General features: G+C 44.5%; 1 protein-coding gene across 3 annotated transcripts; it reads left to right on the forward strand.

Annotated features, from left to right (window-relative positions):
• The first annotated feature begins 1,303 nt into the window (after positions 1-1,303).
• On the forward strand, positions 1,304-23,359 carry Anapc7 (anaphase promoting complex subunit 7). 3 transcript variants are annotated; one of them, XM_074061386.1, is made up of 11 exons: positions 1,304-1,491; positions 5,005-5,209; positions 6,053-6,172; positions 10,724-10,835; positions 11,598-11,751; positions 12,448-12,590; positions 14,582-14,699; positions 15,372-15,568; positions 19,073-19,297; positions 19,706-19,770; positions 20,275-20,411. In XM_074061386.1, exons 1-10 carry the CDS (start codon positions 1,391-1,393, stop codon positions 19,726-19,728), a joined length of 1,398 nt encoding a protein of 465 aa, XP_073917487.1. In that variant the 5' UTR covers positions 1,304-1,390; the 3' UTR covers positions 19,729-19,770; positions 20,275-20,411. The 3 variants fall into 3 exon arrangements, with proteins under 3 accessions (XP_073917487.1, XP_020012174.2, XP_073917486.1); XM_020156585.2 differs by lacking the exon at positions 19,706-19,770 and adding an exon at positions 22,581-23,359 and having other exon boundaries at positions 1,305-1,491; positions 20,275-20,425; XM_074061385.1 differs by lacking the exon at positions 19,706-19,770 and adding an exon at positions 22,581-23,359 and having other exon boundaries at positions 1,306-1,491; positions 5,023-5,209; positions 20,275-20,425.
• Positions 23,360-26,132: the final 2,773 nt, after the last annotated feature.

The following is a 26,132-nucleotide window of genomic DNA, read 5'->3' on the forward strand; positions in this document are numbered from 1 at the left end:
GCGCTCTCCGGCGAGGTTCACCGTCCCCAAGAGCCGGAGAAGTCGCGCCTGAGAAATGGCAGCCCAGTTTTTATATCCTGGGTGCAGGAGTTGCCATGGTAATCATGAAGGGAAGGAGGGGATGGAGTGGAAAGTGAGCAGAGAGTCCCTGATCGCCATGGGGTGGCTGCCCACCGGCCAAACAATAAGGAACTGCCCAACAGAGACCGCACCACGTGTAGAAAAGAAAGATTTATTGAAGGCCAGACAGCTGGACTGTCTCTCTCGGGTTGAGTGCAGCAGCCCAGGTAGATTGGGTTGTGGGCTTTATAGGAGGGACCATCCATCAAAGGGGGGAGGGTATCTGTTTCAGAGAACAACTGGGTTGTTGGGCCCTGATTGTCAGTGATCACCAGGTGGAACGGCTTGGTATGTACAGCTAGTTGAGAAACAGGAAGTTTTCTGCAGTTTTGCAAGCAGGGAGATTTTGCAAGCAGTTATGGGCCAGGGGGCCTGGTTAAAGATTGCATAGCCTAGGGACTTTCTGCCCGCTCTATGGACGTCAGGGACCTAACAGTAATCAAGAAACGTCTCATCCCAAGTCGACCATTTGACAACCTGAGACCAAAATTTAAGCAGACAGCTTCAGTTTCTCCATCTATGAATAAGGAACAACAACTTAAACTTTATGGATCGATTCGTGAGCACTCAATGCTATTTAACACGTGAAAAACTTTTATGAAATGTCAAGTGTAAGAGACATGCTGGTTATGATGGATGCCTTATCAATCTGGATATATCAGTTATTCACACTGATCTAGCGAGTCATTTCACAAGGTAAAATATACCTTGCAGCGAAGAGTCTGCTCAAGAGGAGACCCCCGAGTGTGGCGGGAGCTGAAAATACCTGAGAGAGGGGCGTGGCTCTTTCAGCCTAGTGCGCATGCGCAACTGGGAAAAAAAGTAGGTCCACTCTTGTGCCTGATTAAAATGTTTAATTTCAGCATTTGGTTTTTCCACTCTTTACTATATTTACATTTATTTATAACACATTCCTGTGTACTTTATTAATTATGAGGCTCAAATTTCTCTAAGACTGATCTTATTTCAACCGAACAAGTTTTTCTACTGGGGTGATTTTTTCCCCATCGCAAGCCCTCAATAAAGTTTTCAGTGTAGGATGATGACGTAATTTTGTTGAAAAACAACCATAAATTACCCACATACATACAAGGGCTACTATGAACCTGTTTTCTTTTATTACTCAGGCACCTTAGTAGTTACCTATCTCCTGGGGGAGGCGGTGACGCGTGTGGACCCGATGGACCCCGGCGCGTCGCCATTTTGGAATCTTCCCTAAACATCTTCTACCGGCTTTTGGTGCCGCCACCTCGCGGGTTTGCCGGGCAGAATGAATGTGATAGATCATGTGCGGGACATGGCGGCCGCGGGGCTGCACTCCAACGTGCGGCTTCTCAGCAGCCTGTTACTTACCATGAGTAATAACAACCCGTGAGTTGAGGCGGGGAGCGGGCTGGGTCTACGGACAGAACGGCGGCTGTTTGGGAGTCGGGCTGAGGTGGCCTAGGGACTGGCGCCAAGGGGCGGCCGCGGGTCCCAGCTGAGGTTCTGGGGCCAGCGAGGGCCTCTTCGCGGGGAGTGGACGTGGGAGAGTCAGTTGGGCTCCATGGGTGGCCGGACGTGGGGGTGCGCACCCCGCGGGGCCGGGGTGGGTGGGGGTCCGAGGACCACCCTGGCCAAGGTTTCCCAGGCACCTGTCAAGGGTCGGAGCGGCTGTCAGGCCGCCGGGCCGAATCCTCGCCTCCTAGCTCTTCCCACGTTGCCTCGGTGATTGGCTCAGACCCTGTCCCCGGTTTCTATGCGTTGTCCCACATTTGAGATGGACACTTTCCCCTAGAGAGTATCGGGAGGGTCCGACACGGGGGACTCTCTTGGTGCGTGGGAGTGGCCTGTTTTAGACTGGATCTGACTATGCAGCCCAGGCTGGCCTTGAACTCGCGATCCTCATGTCTCAGCTTGAGTGCTGGCATTACAGGCGCGCACCACCACGCCCTGCTTGAGAGTGGCGCCTTTTTAAGGACTTGCCCGAGGAGCATGTCCCTTTCTTGTTTGCGCAGCTACCGTGTCTTGAGTGTTAGGTGAAACCCGGGGCTAATCCTAGCCCTGAGTGCATGTCTCTCCCTTGAGAGCTTGTATTCTTTCCCGTGGCTTCTGGAGCCAGACATCTGCCTTCCTTTCTCTCCGATGTCGTGTCATGACTGTCCACTGCTCTTCAGCCTCCCTGGCTGTTTTCTGTTTCTTTAAAACACAAGCTCGTTCTCAACTCTGGGCCTTTGCACTTGCTGCTTGGATTCCTGGTTGAGGTTTCAGCCCAGCTGTCTCTCTTAGCTCTTCTCTGACTAGCAGGATTGTCCCCCACTCCTGTCCTGTCCCATTCCCTGCTTGATTCTTGCAGCGCTTAACCATTATTGGAGAAGCACTGCTTGCTGAATGTGCCTAAGGAAGTGCCAGACCTCCAGATGAAACACCTTGATCAGGTTCACACATCCAGTAAGAGGGGAGTGACCGTGTCTGGACACGGCCTCTCGGACTAGGGAGAGCCTGTTCTCATCCACCAGTCTCCTTCCTCTAAATGGCATTACAACGCATCTGCTCTGTGCACCCATTTGGCTTGGCCTGCTCTTGAAGCTGGTCCCATCACAGGGAAGGTCAGTGAAGCGCCTGCAGCATGCTCAGCCCCTGCTACCACTTCATTCCTGAGAGTTGCTTTGGCCCTCACTAGTGAGATTCCTCACTTCTCTGCCATCCACTAGTGTTGAAAGCCAGGAGCGCTGGTCCCTGTCAGCCCTGTGTTTATTCTGGAGCTTCTCACCTGGTTTTGGGTGATTCATCAAAGTATACAGTTTCCACAGTGGGAGATTACTGAGCTAGTCATCACTTTTGCTTCAAGATGTTACTGGGTAGTTTTGAGCAGTGTGAGCCTTTGGCTAAAGTTAGCTAGCCTATGCTTTTTCACATTACGTGTTAGTGGGCAGTTTCTTAGCTTCAAGAGGTGTTAAGTTCTGACTGTTGTCACATTTAGAAATTTCTTATAGGCGATGTATACACTTTAAAAAAATTCAAAAAGTAGAGAAGGGATATGCACATGGGTGTCCCCCTGAGCCTTGAACCACCTTCCACAGGTTTCCTTCTCCAGAGCAGCAACTATTTTTTCTTGTATCATTCTAGAGATAACTTATGAATGCATAAGTAGGCAAGTGTGTTACCATATACATATCTGAATATCAGGGCTTCATCCTTGCAAAGCAGGCGCTCTTCTACTCGAGCCACACCTCCAAGTCCACTTTGCTGTGGTTGTTTTAGAGGGGGGCGGAGCCTCACAAGCTGTTCACTCAGGCTGGCCTTGAACTCCGGTCCTTCCAGTAGCAGCCTCCCAAGTAGCTAAGATTACAGGTGTGAGCCACTGGTGCCTGGCAGTCTTTTCTTCATTCAAGTATCAAATGCTTTTCTCTCACTAAATATGTAGAATCTCAAGAGTTGGAAGAGATTTTGTCATCTGGACTATACCTTTCATTCCTTCAATTTCCTTCGTACTCTATCTGCAGTATTTAGCTTTCTTTTAATTTTTTTTTCTTTCTTTTGCATATCTGGGGACCAAACCCAGTGCCTCACACGTTCTAGCAAGTGCTTTTACCACTGAACTACATCCCCAGCCTTTTTTTGAAGATACAATCCACATGTCTTAGAATTCATCCTTTTGAAGAATCAGTTCTGTGAATTTTAGAATTTTCGAAAGGCTGTACAATTATCACCACTATCTAATTGCAGACTGTTTTCATTATCTGAAAAAGGAGCCCCCATCCATTAGTAGTCACTCCCCAATCCCTCTTCCCATGGTAGCCACTAATCTGTGGCACCTGTTCTTTTTTTTTTTTTTTTTTGCGGTACCAGGACTTGAACTCAGTACCTATACCTTGAGCCACTCCACCAGCTCTTCTTGTATTAGGTATTTTCGAGATAGGGTCTCGAGAACTATTTTGCCCAGGCTGGCTTTGAACCGCAATTCTGATCTCTGCCTCCTGAGTAGCTAGGATTGTAAGTGTGAGCCACTGGCACCCAGTATCCTGTTCTTGATATACATTCATTTGTGGATAAACTAACTTCTACAGAGTACTTTCTTTTTTTATTCATTTATTCATATGTGCAAACATTGTTTGGGCCATTTCTCCCCTCGGCCCCGCCCCCTTGTTCTTTCATTTTAAGCAACTGTTGCTTTTAGCTGTCAAAGAAAAATGTGTAAACCCTTCTTAACTTGGGAGGAAATGAGATTGGAGGTTAAAAATTAAGAATAGTGCCCAGGGCTGGGGATATACCTTAGTGGTGGGGTACTTGAATCACAGGTGGGGGGAGAGGGGAGGGGGGAGGGAGGGGAAAAAAATATGGTGGCTAGACATTTATTAAGGTTCTATCCCACTCTGTCCTATTGCTATCCCATTCTGTTCTCATACAGGCATTAGAGTTTTCAGGTCCCTCCAATCTTTTTGTTCAGCCCCTTCCTAAAAAGGATGCAGAGTGGTGAGGTCTCTATTTTAGGCCTTCAGCCCTTTGGTAGTATTAGTTAAATCATTGTAATTGCTCTCCGTTGTCAATATCATCCTTAAATCTTGATATTAACATAAAAGAGTGTGGGTGGACATAGAGCAGACTATTAAATTAAGAGGGCTTAGATTAAAGAAGGGACAATGTATTATGTTTTCTCTATAATATTTCTGTTATATTGGATTTGATTTATAGGGATCATTGCTTTTATATTAGGGAAATATTTGATTGTATTAAAGCAGTATCCTAGATGTGTTGACCATATTTACAGAGTTCAACTTTCATGCCTCTCATGTTCAGGAGGCTTGTTAACGTTTTTGCAAACTTGTTCAGTTATATGAGCCTTTGTTCTGGGGTTATGTGAACATTAAGGTGTTCTAACATTTCACGATAACCCATGTAAAGTATGCTTTTGTTTTCTAGAGAGTTACTCTCTGCATCTCAGAAGTACCAACTTTTGGTGTATCATGCAGATTCTCTCTTCCACGACAAGGAATATCGGAATGCTGTGAGTAAGTATACCATGGCTTTACAGCAGAAGAAAGCCCTAAGTAAAACTTCAAAAGTTAGACCTTCAACTGGAAATTCTGCATCTACCCCACAAAGTCAGGTAATTGAAGATAGAATTTTGAGGTTTTTGTATTTTTTTTTTTTGAGAGAGTGAAATAATTTGTGTGTGCTGCTTGTTAATGTATTAAAGCATGAATCTGCTCTTTGTTCCTTGTTACTGCCAAGTAATATTCCATTGTGTGGATATGTCATGCTTTATTTGCCTATTGATGGATATTTGATTTTTATTCTATTTCTTCCCCATGAATGATGCTGCTGTGAGCATCTTTTTTTTTTTTTGGTGGGACTGGGATTTGAACTGAGGACTTCACACTTGCAAAGCAGGTGCTCTGCTTCTTGAGCCACACCTCCAGTCCATTTTGCTCTAGTTATTTTGGAGATCCGGTCTTGTGAACTATTTGCCTGGGATGGCCTTGAACCTCAATCCTCCAAATCTCAGCATCCCAAGTTACTAGGATTATAGGTGTGAATCACCAGGGTCCTGCCTTCCTGTGAACATATATATACAGGTTTTTGTGTGGACATGTATTTTCAGGTCTCTTGACTGTGTATATAGGAGCACAATTGCTGGGTCATATGAAAGCTCTTTTTAACATTTTAAAGAACTGCCATACTATTGAAATTATATTTTGAAGAGACTTTTTTTTTCTGCAGTACTGGAGTTTCAATTCAGGATTTCATGCTTGCTAGGCAGGCGCTCTACCACTCAAGCCACTCTTCCAGCCCTTTTTTCTGTTGGGTATTTTTGAAATAGGGTCTTGAGAACTATTTGCCTGGCCTAGCTTTGAACTGCAATCCTCCTGATTTCTGTCTCCTGAGTAGCTAGGATTACAGGTTTGAGCCACCTGTGCCCAGCTGAAGAGATGTTTGTTTTGTCTTCTAGTGTCTTCCATCTGAAATTGAAGTGAAATACAAAATGGCTGAATGTTACACAATGCTAAAGCAAGATAAAGATGCTATTGCTATACTTGATGGGATCCCTTCAAGACAAAGAACTCCCAAAGTAAGTTGAATTAACAGTTTGTTACCTACTTTCTCCTCCCTAGCCCTCCAAACCCTGCTTCCTGCATGTTTTCTGTATGCATTAGGAAGTCCATTTGAACATTTCACTCATGACTCTGATTCTCTTCTTTTAATGGAGTGTGGGTTCAGAAAGATAGATGAGTGGCTAGCTTAAGAAACCCTGAGAGTTCAGCTGATGAAAGAGGTAGCTGGACAGTACTACGAGTGCTTATTCTTTGGTGTTTTTTACGGTAGAGAATAATGACTTGTAAAACACTTCTATGTGGCAAAAACACTTTTTTAGTACTTCATTTTTTATTCTATTATTTTTATTTTATTTATTTTTATTTTTTGTGTGTGATACTGGTGTTTGAACTCAGGGCCTTGCACTTGCTAGGTAGGCGCTGTACAATGTGAGCCTCTGTGTCAACCCAGTACTTCATTTTTTTGCATTCCGTAAATATACCCATTTGATAATGGGAGTGATTTTGTTCACCTTTCATTTTCAAAATGAAGCACAGGATCCCTTTATACTTAGGTGCGGACTCTGCAGTTGTGTTTGATTTAGCAGTATATTAATTGTAAAGAGTGTACCTTTAACTGATACCAGAAGACCTGGTGTCTTGAGCTGGGCGCAGGTGTCTCACACCTGTAAACCTTGCTACTCAGAGGCAGAGATTGGGAGAATCGAGATTCAAAGCCAGCCTAGTCTTCCTTTAGGAGACCCTATCTCAAAAAAACCCATCCCAAAAAAGGGCTGGTGGAGTGGTTCGTGGTAGAGAGCCTGCCTAACAAGCTTGAAGCCTTGAGTTCAAACCTGAAGATCTGGTGCCTTGTTTGAGCTTAGAGTATATAAGCTATATGCACTATGAACTTGGACAAGTTACCAATCTTTAAATTTTAACTTTTTTTCCTCCTTATTTAAAAAATGAGGGTAATAGTATTTTCTCTGTTAACTTTTGTCAAAACTATAAATAGGTTCATAAATATGAAAAAGTTTTTTATTTTTGCTGTGCTGGGGATTGAATCCATTGGTTTGTGCATGTGCTAGTAAGCACAGTACCACTGACCTATACCTCCCACTCTCCTGTGCCTCCCACTGACCTACACCTCTAGTAGTGAAAATACTTTTTAAAGTACTAGTCTGTGGAGATGTATTTATGCATATTTATAAATTTTTTTTGAAATCCAGTTTGAAATAACAGTAAGACTCCTTGCTCTTTGAATTGAAGTCATAATCAATCAACTTTAATATTCTAATATTTAAGCCTGGAACTGGTGGCTCACACCTAGCTACTTAGGAGGCAGAGATCAGGATAATCAAAGTTCAAAGCCAGCCTGGGCAAATAGTTCATGAGAACATACCTGGAAAAATAGGGCTGGTAGAGTGGCTCAAGGTGAATGCCAGTACCTCAAAAAAAAAAAAAAAACTAACATTTATTCTAATGCCAGCTGCCTTCCTCACTTCATTGAAAAAGCTTTCAGGCAACTTTTGTTTAACAGTAAGGAATTTTATAGGTATATTCACATGACCTTAAAGACAAGGAATTGAAGCAGTAGTGACCAGGTGTATTTTAGTTACTACTTCATCCAAGTGTTTTAAAGGTAAACTTGTTGAGAACATGTTTAAACACCTCATATTGAGGAGTTATTCACTATTTCCTGTGTTGCTTGCTTTGAGGAGACTTTTTTGGTGCTGGAGATTGAACCCAGGGCCTTGAGCATACGATTATGAACTACCTGTACACCTGTTTTATGAATTTTAAAATTAAGATATTGGCTGGTCACCAGTGGTTCATGCCTGTAATCCTAGCTACTCAGAAGACAGCGATCAGGAGGATTGAGGTTCAAAGCCAGCTCAAGCAGGTAGTTTTCAAGACCCTATCTCAAAAATATCCAACATAAAAAAGGACTGGCAGAGTGGTTCAAGTGGTAGAGCACCTGCTTTGCAAGCATAAAGCCCTGAGTTCAAACCCCAGTCCCACCAAAAATAAGTAAATAAATAAGTAAAACTAAGCTGTTTCCTCAGTGTTTTACGGTGGTGGCTGCTGTTAAAAACATTTGGAAATATATTATGGAGTAACCTTTCTCATTAAGTGTGGATGCTGATTATTGTGTTTTAGTGTCTTAAGAAAGTCTTCTTGGTTTGGGAATGTGACTTAAGTGGTAGAGCGCCTGCCTAACAAGCACTAGACCCTGAGTTCAAACCCCAGTACGGCCAAAAAAGAAAAATTAAGTTTACTCTTACCCTGAGAATATTTTTTGCATATATAAAGAATGTCTGCTGCTATACTCAATTTGACTGTAAACTTTTAAGCCTTGAGTGATATTATTCCTTATGTTATTAGAAATGTGCCTTAATAGTCTTAATGACTTCAAGGTGTTTGGGGGACATTTCTGGAAAATGAGTAGTGACATTAATGTATGGTAAATACCACCACACATTCCCTCACATTTTAAAGGAAAATTTCGGTGTTAGTTTATAATATTTTTAGGAACTGATGACTACTTCTATTTATAACTGGTAGACTATGGCGTTACCACTTTCCCAAGTAAGGATTTTTTTTTTTTTTTTTTTTTGCAGTGAAGGGACAGTAAAGTTGATTAAGAAAGGAATAAACTTTGAATAGACTGAAAACAGGTCATCTCTGGAGATAGAACAAGAATGACCCCACGTAAAGATCTTCTTAAGAAAAGTATTGAGGCAGGCGCCGGTGGCTCACTCTTGTAATCCTAACTACTCAGGAGGCAGAGATCAGGAGTATCATGGTTCGAAGCAAATAGTTTATGAGACCTATCTCAAAAGAAACTCATCACAAAAAAGGGCTGGTGGAGTGGCTCAAAGTGTAGGCCTTGAGTTCAAACCCCAGTATTGCAAAAAAAAAAAAAGAAGAAAAGAATTTTTATTGGGTTGTATTCAAAACTCATTCTGGAGACATGGCTCCAGTGGTAGAACACCTGCCTAGCAAGCACTTGCCCCCACTTTCAAGCCCAGGTACTGCCAAAAAAAAAATTGTTTCAAAGTGACAGTTAAGTAACTTAAAGGAAAATTTGCTATTTGTTGTTGAGACCTGTGGTCCATGAGTTTGTTAATAACAAGTAATCAAGGAAGGATCTTAAATTTAACCTTTTATTCTTTTGAAGTGTTGACACCAATTCTGGAGTTTTCCTTTCAGTAACTTCCTTTGCATTTTCAAAATAGCCTCAAATGAATTATCTGAGTGCAAGTAAAAAATTTTCTTAATAGTATCATTTCACTGTATGAATTAGTGTGGATTGAATGCTATACTAGACTATTGCATGCTGTAGGTCTGTGACTGGAACAGATGTTGTTCTTCAGAGCCGTTCTTTTGAGTAAACAGCTGGCATACCAAGCTACAGGTAACTGAAGAGACTGGGGATTGACTTTATTTGGTGCCCTCACATCGATTGCTTCCTTACATTAGTGATCTGCCAAACACTGAGTTTTGTTTAAGATCTGTAATTTTAAATTGGAATATCATGTTTTCCTCTTTGTACTATTAAGATCATTCAGCCTTCCCTTGTAATGTCTGTATTCTTTGGCACTTGCAGATTTTCTCAAATGTGTTTTTGATAGGAAGATGCTGTACAACTTGAGCCACTCCCCCAGCCCTCAAATGTGTTTTTGGGAAGGATTATTTTAACATAGCTTTACTAGTTCCATATTTAAATTGTGCTAAAATGCACTTACTGGATTCAAATAGTGTGGCTACTCTTTGAGTCATCGTCACCTGTGAAGGTCAATTTGAGTTTGATTTTTGTAACATTAGTTTTGGTGAGTCAGACACTACCTGTGGGGATCAGAATGTTAAAAAGACTAGATTCTAGTCACTGGTCTAATTGTCAGAGAGAAGTCAAGTATTTTACCTTTGTGTCTGTCATTTCCTTTTAGAGGAAAATTCATCTGATTCTTCCTATGTTAAGACTTCCTCACTTTCTTAGGCTTTAATTGAATTTAAGATACATCAGCTTGAGCACTTGTGGGGTAATTCATCTTCTGTCTTAAAGTCAAGGTAACCTATAACCTTTCTAGGATGTTATTCAAATTTCTAGAGGCAGCATCTTTGGTCCAGATATTGCCGGACATTTTGGTTAGGTAAATGAGAGGGTAATGTGACTTGACTTTTAGAGATGGGAAGAGCCCTGAAAAGCAAGAAAGTAGTCATTTCTTTCACACAGGGTTGTGGGTAGATTTCCCAATAAAAAGTAGTATAGTAGCCAGGCAGCTCATGCCTGTAATCCTAGCTACTCAGGAGACAGAGATCAAGAGGATCATGGTTCAAAGCCATCCCAGGGAAATAGTTTGTGAGACCCTATCGCAAAAATACTCAACACAAAAAAGGGCTGATGGAGTGGCTCAAGTGGTAGAGTACCTGCCTAGCAACGGTGTGGCCCCAAGTTCTAACCCCAGTACCACAAAAAAAAAGAAAGAAAAATAAAAATAGAATAGTAGCTGGTAATAAAAATCAGAACTTTTTCACTGTGAGATGTTTTCTTTACAAATCCTCGTCCTTTGTTTTTTCTTACACAGATAAACATGATGCTGGCAAATCTGTACAAGAAGGCTGGTCAGGAGCGCCCTTCTGTTACTAGCTATAAGGAAGTACTGAGGCAGTGCCCCTTAGCCCTGGATGCCATTTTAGGTAAGGATTGGTCCCTGGGGGAAGTGGGGGCACATGAGGGAGAATGATAGAGGAAGTGAATCTAATTAAGATGTATTATAAACACCTGTACAACTAATAGATGCCGGATTTAAAAAAAAAATAAATAATTTTCTCCCTGTTTTCCTGGAGTGTTTTCTGTTGAAGCTAGTACATCTCAATCATGAATTAGAATAGGTTTTTCTTTTCTTTTTTTTGTGGTATGAGGTTTGAATTCACTGCTTCATGCTTGCTAGGAAGGCACCCTACTATTTGAGCCACTCTGCCAGCAGAATAGGTTTTCTTTTAAAAGAAAGTTTCCTGCATATATCATACATTCAGTCAAGAGATAAGCCAGGCACCAGTAGGTTATGTCTGTAATCCTAGGTACTTGGGAGACTGAGATTGGGAGGTTTGTGGTTTGAGGCTAACTAGGACAAAAAAGTTCGCAAGACCCCATTTCCAAAATAAGGAGAACAAAAAATGGACTGGAGACGTGGCTCAAGCAGTAGAGTGCCTTCTTTGCAAGCACAAAGCCAAGCCCTGAGTTCAGACTCCAGTCCCACCAAAAAAGAATAAAAGAAAGATTATGGTCTTTTAGGGCTGGAGACATAGCTCATACAGCATGCTCAAGGCCCTAGATTCAGTTGCCAGGACCAAAAAAGAAAGAAATTATGGTCTTTGTATCCTGTGCTTCTTGTTTCTTGCACTGTGGAAGAGAGATGCTGTGCCTCACCTTCTTTCTCCTACTTTCTATTGGGTTAGGTTTGTTATCCCTTTCTGTAAAAGGTGCAGAGGTGGCATCGATGACAATGAATGTGATCCAGACTGTGCCTAACTTGGACTGGCTCTCTGTGTGGATCAAAGCATATGCTTTTGTGCACACTGGTGACAACTCAAGAGCAATCAATACCATCTGGTGAGAGTCACAGCATTAATTCAGTTATCTTAAGGCCCTTTACTTGTTGGGGGGGGGTCTTAGTGTTCTTAAATGGGCAAAACAGAAAAATGCAACACTTCTCTTTTAGCCAGTTGTCTTTGAGCTGTTTTAGCCTCCTAATGTACTGAATGATCACAAATGTAGTAGTCTTTTGGGAACTTGTAAAAATGTAAAGCTGGACTGAGTTCAGCTCTCCATGTGCAGGATGGGCACTCTTAAAGAGCTGGCTGCCATGATGTGTCATCTGCCACCTGGAAGAACAGCTTTTTGGTGTTCTCAGAAGCATTGTTTATTGTAGCACCTGACTTCAAGTCCAGGGTCAAGAGGATGTGGGTTATGTTGTGCAGTCATCCAATTGAATAATAAGTACCTGGGAATGGCATTGCATCCAATACCACGTTGTATATGTTGTCCTCTGAAAAACTGCAGCCAGAAAGTTCTTTCTAGCTAGTTAACAATGTCTGTTTTATTGTGTGTATTTACTGCCCTGTCCTATGTACCTTTTTTAAACTATAAGCTCAAAATAAGAATATTTAGTATATACAGTTCATGTTAAGGTTTTACTATGAAAACTTAAATTTCATATATACAGAAAATATCTATGTGCTTACCGCCTAAATTCAACAACTAAGGATTTATAATAGTTTTTAAAGTTTAACGTTAAAATCTTTTAAGTTCACTAGAGAAAAAGTCTTTATTGCGGGATAATGTGGACCTACTGGGAAGCTTAGCAGATCTGTACTTCAGAGCTGGAGACAATAAAAACTCTGTCCTGAAGTTCGAACAGGCACAGATGTTGGATCCTTATCTGATAAAAGGTGAGTAGTTCTTGGAGCAGGGCAAGAGTGGCTGTAGAGGGGCAGATCAAGGAAGATAGGCAGAAAATGTTGCATGAACTCCTGATACTGTTTTTCAAAAAAAGATTTTGTAAGATATATTGTAGTATCTTTTAAATTTTTTATTTTTTTAGGTTCTGACACATTGCTCTAACATTTTGGTAATTCCACTTTGGTAGTTTTTGCTTAAATTTAAGTGTCATCTCACAGACCGTTATTTAGCATCATAATCCCTGCTTATGAATTATAAATTTATGACATGCCTGATAAGGATTTGGATGGCATCCCCAGAACCACAATATCTTTTTTAGGGCATTTAGTTTTACTGTGTCCTTAATATAATAAAAAGAGAGGGCAAGGTGCATTGGCTCACATCTGTAATCCCAGTTACTCTAGAGGCCAAGATTGGGAGGATTGTGGCTTGAGGCCAGCCCAGGAAAAGCTAGTGAGACTCCCATCTCAGTTAATAAGCTGGGCATAGTGGTGTGCAACTGTGATTCCAACTACCCAGGAGGTCATAGGTATGAGGGTTGTGGTCTGAGGCCAGGCCCCAGGCAAAAATAGGAGACCGTACCTGAAAAATAACCAAAGCAAAAAGGGCTGGGGGTGTGATTCAAGTGCTAGAGTGCTGCCTAGCAAGCATGAGACCCTGAGTTCAAACTCCAATATCACCAAAAAAAAAAAAAAAAAAAGTGTGTGTGTGGGGAGAGTAAGAGAACAGATATTAAAGGTGATTAGACGATTAGACACAGTAATTATGAGTGGACAACAGAAAACCCAGTGATTGAAGGAGAGGAGATTGCAGCTGCAGGGTAAGGCCAAGGACCGCTGAAGGCTGCCGTGGGGGGAAGTGAAGAGCAAGTGCTCAGGAACAGTGGGAAGTAAGACCCCATGGCCCAGTAGACAGGCTGGAGTCCGTGGAGGCCCAAAAAAGGTCATCAAACAAATATGCCTTGGGACACTAAGCAGTCTTGCAGTCTCTGCAGAGAATGACTGAGCAGAGAGGCCGCCACAAGCATGCAGATTAGGGGACAGATCCAGAAAGATGAATTTGTATGCACATGGTTTCTCTCCTGCCCAAAGCTTCCTGCTCTTCTCTGAGTTGCCAGAAACCATGACAAAATGGTGGCTGATTTTCATTTTGTTTGGGTTTTTGGTGGTGGTTGGTGTTACTGGTGTTTGACCCAGTACTATCAAAAAAAAAAAAAGAGAGAGAAAAAGTAGTGTGGTATCACTTGGCAGCTCGGAGTTAGCCTTCAAAAGTGTCTCTGTAATCTTGGCTTGAGAGGAATTTTCATGGGAATCTGAAGCGGGGATGGTAAGGAGTGGAGGACAGTAGTGCCAAGAGATGGGTGTCAGTGATCACGGGCTCTTTTTATGGACCGTGAGTGGCAATGAAGTGGGTCAGCCAGATGGGAGTGGGGAGAGGTGGTGGTCTCTAATGAACTGCATCCCACAGTGGAATTACAAGCTTTTTCTGGAGTAGGCCAACTTTTTCTGAGACTAAGTGGCTGTTTCAGCAGAGTGTTCCTGACTGCTGGGAGCTCTGGGAGACAGTGCTTACTTGATGCTTTTTTGGGGCCTAAAAGGTTAAGAATTAGAATAGGTGTATATCACACCACAGATAAAGGGACACACAGTTTCTGAAAATGACAGACTTTCATATTTTGAGGTGGGTCCTTCTGCTGTCTTTGCCTTTCTTTGTGGCAGGATCTTGCTATGTAGACCTGGCTGGCCTTGAACTCCAGTTACTCCTTCCTCCACCTCCTGAATGTTGAGATCGCAGGTGTGCATCACTACCCAAGCTGGTTTTGTAGGAAAATAGAAACAGTGGTGGGAGGAGCACATGATGGGGGAAAGGATAAAACCCTGCAGCAGCTGGAGCCTTAGCATGGGATTTGCTTGTTGTTTCCTGGCTTCACTAAGGACCTCTGCTGTTGGTTAAAGAGCCTCTTTTCATCATATCCTTTCAGGAATGGATGTGTATGGCTACCTACTGGCAAGGGAAGGGCGGCTAGAGGATGTGGAGAACCTAGGTTGTCGTCTTTTCAATATTTCTGATCAGCATGCAGAACCCTGGGTGGTCTCTGGGTATGTATGTATGTTATTCCTTTTTCTCCCCAGTTGTCAGTAGGTTCTATAAGAGATTGGGGCTTCTCCTATAGAGAATATAGGTTGAGGTTGAAAGCACAGGTTTAAGAGAAATCACACCTAGATTGTATCATGACCTGCCAGTGACATTGGACATAGTCATCTGAGTCTGTTTTCTCCTTTGGAGAAGGGGAGAATCCCACTCTCCAAATGAGAAAACAGATTCAGAGAGATGATAGTAAATGCACAGGGTGAGCTCTCAGTAATGGGGCCAGAGATGCTTCTTTGATGTTGACCTCAGGGCTGGGGGTGTACATTAGTGGTATAGCACTTGCCTAGCATACAGAAAGCCCTGGGTTCTAGCCCCAGCACTTATGTTATTATTGACCTGTCTTTGCAAGTAAATTCTCCAACTGTCTGCTAGCTTATAACTTATATCCCGATCAGAGGTTCTTTTCCATATTTTTCCATTCCATGTGAAGATTTCCCCCGTTTAAAATAAAATTTTTTGGTTTGCTTTATCAATAACAGATTATAAGGATCATGTGTAGTCTCCTTACGTAGCCCAGACAAGCCTTGAATTCACAGCGTCCAGCCTCCTAAGTGCTGGGATTCCAGGCTTGAGGCTTGTCATCTTCTCTCAGATAACTTCTAGTGTTTTTTCCCCCCCAGGTGCCATAGCTTCTATAGCAAACGCTACTCCCGGGCCCTCTACTTAGGAGCCAAGGCCATTCAGCTGAACAGCAATAGTGTTCAAGCTTTACTACTTAAAGGAGCAGCACTCAGGAACATGGGCAGAGTCCAAGAAGCAATAATCCACTTTCGGGAGGCTATCCGGCTCTCACCTTGTCGCTTAGACTGTTACGAAGGTAAGATAGCCAATGCAGATGACCAGTGTGAACCTGCAGGCATAGCAGTGCACTCACTTGGAAGGTTTCATTAGACCAGCACTTCCAAACTTTGTTGTTGGTAGCATGGAGGAGTAGGATCTGTGATCAGAGGATTTCCAAATTCCCACCAGGAAGACTCCATGGCAGGACATGTGGGTGTAAAGGGAGTTTACTAAGTTAGGGAAGGGAAATACAAAAGGGGGCATTGTGGGGCCCAGGTAGACTCTGGAGGCCAAGAGAGCATGTGTCTCTTCTCCAGGTGCTTTTAAAACCAACGCTAACCTACAGGAAAGGAAGAACCAGGTGATTTCCATTCAGTAATCAATGGGGGAATTGGGGAGTAGGTGGTTCCCAGACCAGGTGAGTGCGGTACTTGAGCCAGAGAGTGGTCAATCTGAATTGTAGTACTAAGTTTCTATGAGTCCTGAACTTTCCCTAATTTTAGCCTGCCTCAATCTGATGGGAACATACAGGGCTGGGAGACAGGCCTTGGAAATTTTTAATTTGTTTAATTTTCCCTTCCACCCATCCTTCCTCCTTTCCTTCCTCCTTTCCTTCCTCCTTTCCTTCCTCCCTCCCTCCTTCCCTGGAACTTGCAACTTCCTGCCTCACTCAGCCTTTTGACTGCTGAGATTACACGTGTGGGCCACCACACTGGTGGTCATGATTTTTGTTTTTTGGCTTTCTATTTATGTATTTGTTTTCTTTTTTGTGGTCTTTGTTTTTTTGAAAATCCCAGGTAGTGCCAAAAGTAGGTTTGGAAATCACTGCATTTGGCATTTTATATTCATCTAGAGCTTTCACTGGATATTTTACCTCATACCTCTCAGAATCTATTTTCCTCATTCCTTTTTTTTCTGGTTTTTGGTTAGGGGGTAATTGGGGTTGGTTTCTTGGTCCCTTTACCTTCAAATGTAGCCCAGTCATTAATGAGAATCTTTGTATTAAGCCCTGAGCTGGATCACTTGGGTATGTCTTTATTCTCTTTCACAGATAGATGCTTTACCTCAGGCAGAGAAATTATTCATAGGGTAACTTCATATCCGTGTGACAGTGTTGGTGTGGGAACTGATCTGTCCATCGTGACCTCTAGAGTCAGCACACTTGGTCCAGCTTTGCTTTCTTATGTAATGTTTTAAGTTCATATGAACTGACCCTAAGAGTTCAAAGGAGCTGTGCCAGCACCACCAACATTTGGTGACTCAGTCACAGACACTAAAATAGATTGTACAAGATGTAGTTCCTCTAAAATGTATTTTTATAAAAATTTAAAAATAAACCTATGAGTCTTGGAGTATTTGCTCTTAACAGGAAGATGAGCTCAAGTTTGAGAAACAAAATTTGGTAGTTGGGAAGGACAAATCTGCTTATGTAGCCAGAGAGCGGCCCCTGTTATGGATTTATTGGGGGAAAGGAGGTTGTCTGTTCTTAAAGAAATTTTAATCTGGGTGTGGTGACACATGCCTGGAGTCTTAGCACTTGAGAGACTGAGGAAGGAAATTGTAGTGTGAGGCCAGTATGGGCTATGAAGTGAGACCCTGAATCCAAAAGGAAGTCCAGCAAACTCAGCCTCTGGTTTTTCATATTGAATTCTTGATCTCAAAACTAGCTTCTCTAGCACCCCCAGCGGTGTTGATCACTCTTAACGCCATTCTGCTGCCACATGCCTGTTTCACCAGCCTTGGGCTTGTAGGTGAGTAGCCCACCACTGAAGCTCATGCAGGAGCGTTGAGGCAGAGCATACCACACTTTCTAGGCTACCTTCTCTCCCATTGCCATTTGGAGATTAGGGGCTGAGCCTGCGCTTTTGCCCTCCCCCAATTTCCAGTGGAGATTCAGTCCTTTGCTGGTGGATACTTTTTTTTTTTTTTTTTTTTTTTTTTGGTGGTAGGCATTGAACCCAGGACTTCATCCATCTAGGCAAGTGAGTGTCACTGAGCTGTACCGCCTCAGCCTGTGAAGTGATTTTTCGGTGGGGGGGGTAGGTTTGAACTCAGAGCTTCATACCCTATCACTTCAGCCATTCCACTAGCCCTGTTTGTGTTGGATATTTTCTTTTTTGGCGGCACTGGGGTTTGAACTTGGCCTCATGCTTGCTAGGTAGGTGTTCCTACTGCTTGAAACACTGTACCAGCCCTTTTTTGTGATAGGTTTTTTTCAAGATAGGGTCTCTTGAACTATTTGACAGGGGCTGGCTTCCAATTTCCATCATCCTGATCTCTGCTTCCTGAGTAGCTGGGATTATAGGAGTGAGCCACCAGCATCTGGTCTTCCAGTTGACTTCTTAAATTCTAGCAGGAATTTAGGAGGGAAGTAAAACTGCTCAGTATGTAGTTTCAAGTGGTACATACCTGTGATCCCAGTATTTGGGAGGATGAGGCAGGAGGATCTCAAGTTCAGACCCAGAACTATGAAGCAATATCCTGTCTCAAAAAAGAAAAAAAAATAGTTGCAAACAACTATATTTGAATTTGGATCTCACATGATGCCTTCAGAGTTAGGTAGTTTCTGGGTGAGTATCCACAGTGTGTGCAAGAGAGTGCTCGAATATTAGAAACACTGCTAGGGTGGCAGAGAATCTGCCAGAGATCATGTGGCTTTGGTGTTTAAGCTGCTGTTGTTTTTTGGTTTTTTGTCTTTTCTTTTTTGGTGCTGGGGTCAAACCCAGGGCCTCGAATAGGCTAGGCAAGCACTCTACTGCTGAGCTACATCCCAGTTTGCTGTTTTTGTTTTAATGAGTGCTTTATGCCAAAAAGTTCTTCGTCTTTTCTCTGCTCTTGGCATGAAGAGGTGAGTTTTCTTGAGGTGCCACATAGGACATCTCACTGTGGATGTGCAGAGGCAGATGTTGCTCTGTTGGGCGTGAGTGTTGTATTAGGTCCATGTGATCATGTGCTTCCAAGTAGGGTAGGAAAGCCCTCAGCGAGTGCCTTTTGAGTCAGCTGCTGCTTCACATCAGAGTATGCATTTCTCCTGTATGACTTGACAGTAGGTCCTTTAGTTTATAGAGCTGGACATTCACTTTTGGCCCTCCCTCTTAAAACCTAGGCTTAGAGTAGGTGACCAAACACAGCCAGTAGGTAGCTTAAGAGGCAGTGAGCCCTTGGGTTTTTTTTTTTTTAAGCCCTTGGGTTTTATTGGAAACATTCTCTCTTACTGCTTTGATCTTTGATCTTCTGGCCACGTGACAGAGTTAACGATTAGCATCACAGTTCTTCAGCACTCAGATGGACTGGACGTGTGCTGCATGTGCTTGTTTCCCTCACCAGCTGCAGGGCGGGCTCTCTCCATGTCCTCCAGTGCTCTGGAAAGACCACTTGTTAGCTACTCCATCAGCACATCCTTCAGTCCCATCTCACTGTCATGGTTCTCCCGTGGCTTGGCCTCTGAAAGTTTGAAGGTTTGCAGTTTGGAGCACTGTCAGGCTGCAGGTGTGGCTGGGAATGGTAATATGATTGAATTTCTCTGTGTTCTCTTTTTCAGGTCTCATCGAATGTTACTTAGCCTCTAACAGTATTCGAGAAGCAATGGTAATGGCTAACAACGTTTACAAAACACTAGGTGCAAACGCACAGACTCTTACCCTTTTAGCCACCGTTTGTCTGGAAGACCCAGTGACACAGGAGAAAGCCAAAACTTTGTTAGATAAAGCGCTGACCCAAAGACCGGATTACATTAAGGCTGTGGTTAAGAAAGCAGAACTTCTTAGTAAGTGTGTCTTACATTCTGCCCCATTTGTCATTTTTGTAAAGCCTAATTTCCTCAGGACTCCCCAGTTACTCCCCTGGTTATAGATGGCAGGCAGGTGTGTGCCTTTTGTAGCAGGTCTGAACCAGCTTGAATTGGTTGATACACAGCACAACCCAATGTAGCTGGCTTAGACCTGCTTAGATTTATTCAAACCAGCTAATGGCAGTTGGTACCCGTTCAGTTTACTTTTGTCTGGTTTTAGTTGCCCTGAACTAGTCCTAAATATAACCAACTGGTTTAGTTAGTTTGAACTGTTTTGAACTATCTGACTCCCCTTTTAACTAGTCTTGGGTTTTTAGTCCATATGTATGTATGTTTGAAGTTACACAGAAAAGAGGTTTATTGTGGTTCGTGGTTCTGGCCCAGGGTCAAGAGGCCACATCTGGTGATGGCCTTCCTGCAGAGTCTGAGGCAGCACAGAGCTTCATGTGGTAAGAGATGGGGATGAACCGTGTGTTCTGATTTATGACGAACTTTTGGATTTCAGCTAGTTTGGCAAATAAAATTAAATTTGCCTTTTTTTTTTTTTTTTTTGTGGTTATGGAGTTTGAACTCTAGGCCTCATACTAACTAGCTTGAGTCACCTCCACTAGCCTTGTATTGGGTGTTTTTGAGATAGGGTCTCTGCAACTGTTTTCCCAGGCTGCAGTTCTCCTGATCTTTGCCTCCTGAGTAGCTAGGATTACAGGCATGAGTCACCAGGCCCTGCTGTTTTGTTTTGTTTTTGTTTTTTTTTAAATGTTACATTTCAAAAATTAGAACTCAGGCTGCAGATTTCTTAATGAACTTGGAATCCAAATGCACTTGCTCTATTTTCTTGAGAATGTCTGCAAAGAAGTGAGATTGTTATAGTTGTTTTGTGTATATTAGTTGAACTAGAAATCTATTTTCAGGATGTGTCAAAGCAGGACAGTGAGGATTCTTTCTCTTTTCAGGCAGAGAGCAGAAATATGAAGATGGAATTGCTTTGCTGAGGAGCGCGCTGGCAAATCAGAGCGACTGTGTCCTGCATCGGATCCTGGGAGACTTCCTCGTAGCTGTCAATGAGTATCAGGAAGCAATGGACCAGTATAGTATAGCACTAAGGTAGGCACTTAGCCTCGCATTGGGAAGGTGATGAGGGGAGAGGAGTCAGGGAGCTGTGCAGCAAGGAAACAGACACACACACTCACACACTTTGTGCCCACAGGTGAAAGCAGAATAATAGTGATGGTAGAAGGTTATTTGTGAATTCATGACTTGTGAACATTCTTTCTCAAAGTATATTAACTTTAAAGAACTGTTTCACTCATAACCAGTACATACCACTGTGACGTGTTCAGGTGTATAGATCCTCCTGTCGTACACACACACACACACACACACACACACACACACACACACATTTTTATAGTTTGTATTTTTACTCTGCTTTTTCCAATCAAAGTATTGTAAGTACTTCCCATGTTTCGATCTATTGTAGTAAAGAACTTGAATTCTGAAGTTTGATACTACCTTCCCTACTATATCTTGGGACAAGTTACTAACAGATTTCCTTGTCTATATTTACCATAATGGGTATTAAATGCCTGAATGAGGTTTAAATGAGTATTCCATGTAAAGCTCATAGCACTGTGCCTGATACGCAGTAAACACTAAATAAATAGTGGTTTTTATACTGCTTAATAAGAATTGATTTCTTTGAGGGTTGTCTGTGTGTCTGTGAGGTTATGGTGAGGGGCTGTCTTCATTCAAGTCTAGCCACCCATCTATTCACTTGTCCAGTAGATAGCTGAGTAGAACTTGTGTGCTTGACATCTCATGATCACTGGGGACACAGCTTTCAGTCTCAGGTGTTCACATTGACAACACCACATGCCGAGGGCTTTCTTAGCAGCCTGTAGAAGGCTGGGTGAGCTCCAGGGAAGAAGAAATGCTACAAATCAACCTACATTGTGGGAATAGGAACAGGATTCCAGCATGCCTTTTGGAAGCCCACAGGCAAGCAAGAAAATAACATACCACTTTCATTAAGGATGGGATGCCTGCTGGCTTGGGTAATGGTCACAAAGGCAAGAGCAAGATCGTTTAGGGCCAAATAAATAAATGTTCTGGAAGCTCTGAACTTTGGGGTGTAATGGTACATGTAATGACTCATGGCTGCTAAATGCAAATGCCTGGGTAGGGGTGGCCTTGGGTTCTGAGGTCTAACCTCGGAGCCTAAAATATCATGGTGTACAGCATGATGTTTTTAGTTGACAACTGAAATGCTGTTAATTGTATCATAAGAAATGAAACAGCCCCATATTTATACAAAAATTACATTCAGGGTTGGGCAACAGGGAGACTGAGATCAGGAAGATGATGATTTGAGGCCAGCAAAAGCAAATCGTTCATGAGATCCCATCTCCAAAATAACCACAGCAAAATGGACTGGAGGTGTAGATCAAGTGGTAGAATGCCTGCTTTGCAAGTGTGAAGCCGTACCTCAGTCCCACCAAAAAAAAAAAAAAAAAACAACAACTAAGTGTGAGGGCTGGAGGCATGGCTCAAGCGGTAGAGCACCTGCCTAGTAAGCACAAAGCCCCCGAGTCCAAACCCTATTACCACAAAAATTACATTTGAATTTTTCTGTGTGGGTTTTTTTTTTTTTTTTTTTGGGTGATGGTGGTACTGGGGTTTGAACTCGGGGCCTCCTGCTTGCTTAGACAGGCACACTTAACCACTTGAGCTACTCCATCAGCCTGCTTGCCACTTTTTCATTTGTGTTATCTGGTAGCTAGGGGTAATAAATATGGTTTAAGAAATAGGTTTAAGAAATGTGTGGAGAAAAAAACCCAAACTGAGATGTCTTGAGCTGGGAATGGTGGTATATGCCTGTAATCCCAGCTGCTTGGGAGGCAGAGGGAGGAGGATCATGAGTTTGAGGTCAGCTTGGGCAAAGTGATGGAAACCCTGTCTCAAAAACAAAAGGACTTAGGGGTGTGGCACAAGTGGTAGAACTCTTGCCTGGCAAGCACTAGGTCCTGGATTACATCCCAGTATTGCAAAAAGAAAATCACAAATATTCAAAAAATTAGTAAATTAGTAAAAGACACCTTTTTCATCTCTGGGTCTAGCTTTGGAAGCCAAGGTTGTTTGGAGAGGCCAGGCATTATCGGTTTCTCTATGCAGTCTTACTGCTCCTCCAGCTAGGTGACAAAGCAGCCACCATCAAGCCTGGCAGAGATTCAGGCCTCTCCTTTGTTTTGTTGTCCCTTAGTTTGGACCCCAATGACCAGAAGTCTCTAGAGGGGATGCAGAAGATGGAGAAGGAGGAGAGTCCCACGGATGCCACTCAGGAGGAGGATGTGGACGACATGGAAGGGAGTGGGGAAGAAGGGGACCTGGAGGGCAGCGACAGTGAGGCAGCCCAGTGGGCTGACCAGGAGCAGTGGTTCGGCATGCAGTGAGGGCACCGGCCGCCTGCTCTGAGTGCTGCCCTGGACTGACTGCTGCTCGGGAGGACAGTGACTCCACATGTGTGCGTCAGGGCTCCCTTGCCCTCCCTCCCAAGCTCTAGCTGGACTTCACTGTAACCCTGAGCCTGTCCCACTGCCCCACCAGGGAGGACCGCAGACACTCCTAGCCACAGACAGTGGCTCCCGGGCAGAGTGTGTTTGATGTCACTAACTGCTAAATCTGAAAGCTGGAAGAGCAGTGTGCTCTGTGACGTGGGTGGGTGTGAAGGGGTGACTCCCCCCTTCCCAGAGTGAGAATGTCACCTCCCAAGGACGCGGCACAGTGTGGCTCTGTCAAGGGCGTCCTGTTCCCAGAAGCCATCACTGTGGGCCAGCCGCATTTCCTCTGCAGTGGCAGTGATGCCTTAACCCTATCACCGTGTTGCACTACTGTTTTCCTGTTGGCTGAGCTGGTGCCTGGCCTAACCTGGGCCAATCTGAGAAGCAGATGTGATGATCCCGGCTGAGGTGTACCGGGGCAGTTAACTAATAAACTTTGTTCAGCATGGATTTGGGTGGGCACAGTGAACCCTTTTATGGACTTACTTGTCTGGTGTCTTAATCAGAATGCGTCCATGCCGCCCTGGACTTGAGTTGCCATAAAAAGACCCCCTGGTATCTTCCCCTCATACTGGGAGCTGGGCGGGTGGGAGCCTCAGGTAGCCTTGAGCCAGCCACTTCATCTTCCCTTTTCAGTTTGCAAATGCTGATGGGACCCAAGAGACTTCACCCAGACTTTATGGGAGTCTAACTGGCTCCACTGAGGCCCTGAGGTCAGTCTGGTTTCAGCATCTGTGATGGGTACTGGAGTGTTGCACCCTGAGCTTGGGTGCTGGGAGACAAGGCGCCTAGCCTCTCTGTTTCTGCAGATAAAATGCCTTTTGATACACGATTGGAGGTGTAGGAGGCTGTGTCATAGCTGCCCCCAAGTTCTCATTAAAATTAAATGCTATAATCCCATCACACAGGAGGTTGAAATAGAAGGATCACGAGTTTGACCAAAAGAAAAAAAATTAGTCAATGATACTGTAAAATGTGAATTTGATGTAAATTGTAAGGCAGTGAAACTGTAAGAGTGCTAAGTGGACACTTGTCTTAGGTAGTACAAAATGGGCCGAGGTGCCTGGAAGGCATCTCAGTGTGAGGGTCAGAGCCCAAGTGGCACCGCTTGATCTGAGCCATTCTGAGGATCCCCCAGGGGCACATTTAGTGCTAAGGAGGTGACACTCTTCCAAGTTCCCCTCCTGGATAGGGCCCAACCTTTCTGCAGGTCAGGCAAGGTTCCCACAGATCGTGATGGGCCTGGCCTCCCCTGGCATCAGCACCCTTGCTTTCTGCTCTTCAGGCTGCTGGGAGCCACTGGGTTAGTGTTGCCTACCCACTCCCATCCTAGCACCACCAGTCTTTGCCCCTCAGGTCCCTCCTGTGTAGTGGGCCTCAGGCTGAAGTGGGCAGGAAGGGCCACAGCCACATGGTGTAGGAAGAGCAGAGGGGCTTGGCTGTGCCACTGTCATTTTCACACCAAATGTCAGGGGAGGGCTGGGAGCCCAGCCCTGTGACTGTCCACCAGAGCTACTTGCTGGGACACCAAGCAACCTGAGTAAGGTTGGCCCACAGTCACCACAGGGACCTTGTGTCTGAGCTGAGTCCTGGTATCTCCCGCTGCACATCACTTGGCCTGAGCGGGTTCCAATCTGGTCCCCACTTAGCACTTGGACCAGCAGGCCGGGCTTAGTGCCGCAGACTTGCCCTCCTGCCTGCCTCCTGGGCCAAGGTGTGCCCAGCATGGCACCCCCAGAACACCATTCCAGAAATGAGTGCCAGCTCTTGGGCTTCTCTGGGTGATGGCTGGTGGTACCTGAAACGTGCCTGTCCCTTTCTTCCAGAGGGCTCAGCTGAGCAGGAAGGCAGGGCATAGAGGGTGCTCTTTATGTGGGCCTCCCATTTGCTTATGAGCCCCTCTGGGGTCCAGGGGTCTGGCAGGCGTGACTTCCTCATAAGGCAGATGGGACCACACTCTTGAACCCTCAGGTCAGCTGGCAGATCTGGAGCCCTCAGACTTGTGCCTGTTGCTCAGTACTACAGATTTCTTGGCCTGGGGTGACCCCTAATCTCAGCCTGCATCTTTGGTCACTTCCTACCCTAACCCTGACTTCCTGTGCTCCATAGATGGTCGGGGTACCAAATAGGGGGCTCCAGGGTCCCAGAAGCCGCAACCTGACCCTAGGGTTCCCAGGGGCTCCACTGTGCCACACCTATGGTGAAAGGGGAGGAGCTGGCCTCAACAGGGCCCACCTGTGGCTTCCTGGCTCCAGGCCTGCACTGGCTCAACTGGGCAGGCCTGGGTCAGGCCATGTGGAAACATGCCCCAAGCTCCATTTTGGCGTGACCAGCTCCCCTGCTGGGCAGGCCACGTCACCTGCTGAGGACCAGCAGTGAGGCCAGACTGGACATGCACCTCACCACAGCCTCTGGCGGAAGTGGCTGGCTAGGAATCCCTGGCACTGGGCAGGTTGAGGTAAGTGCCTTGCACAAGTTTTCCACTTTCTGAAGGAGCTGCCCTGTCCCGGGGCAGAGGGTGAGACCTCAACTGCCACCTTTCTTGGGGCACAAAGGGCTAACTTTGTCACCTAGTCGCCTCCAGGCCTGGGTGAGCAGCAGACCAACCCTGGCCTCACCTGGGCCCTTACTGGCCAGGGCCTGTGGATTTCCTAGATTGTTAGGGGAGATGTCACTTGTTGGCAGAGCACAGCACTGTCACTTACTGTACAAACCACATGGCATGCCTGGAATAAGCCAGAACCCCGAGTTGGCTTTCTTAGCCATTAAAATGTTAATTTAAAAATAACAATACACAGGGTGCTCAGTCCTGTAACTCCTAGCTCCTCAGGAGGCAGAGATAGGAAGATCAGTTTGAAGCTAGCCAGGGCAAATAGTTTGCAAGGCCCTATTGTGAAAAAACCCATCACAAAAAAGTGCTGGTAGAGTGACTCAAGTAGTAAAGTGCCTGTCTAGCAAGCGTGAAGCCCTGAGTTCAAACCCCGTACCACCAAAAAGAAAAAAACAGTACCTGTGCGTGGCTGGTGGGCATGTAAAAGGGTGTGGCTCACGGAAAGTGGTCTGGGGGCTCAAAGTTTCATCGCCGTTGCTGTGTGACATGGCAGTCCCTCTCCCAGGAGGAGGAGGAACAAAAGCTTGGGATTCAGCGGGCTCGTCACCGTGTTCATTGCACTGCTCACAGTTGCCCCAAGTGTGCACTGATGAGTGATGGACGCACAGAACGCGGTCTGTCCGTGGAGAATTACTCAGCCATA

Source organism: Castor canadensis, chromosome 18, assembly GCF_047511655.1.
Source record: "Castor canadensis chromosome 18, mCasCan1.hap1v2, whole genome shotgun sequence".
NCBI classification, from domain to species: domain Eukaryota; kingdom Metazoa; phylum Chordata; class Mammalia; order Rodentia; family Castoridae; genus Castor; species Castor canadensis.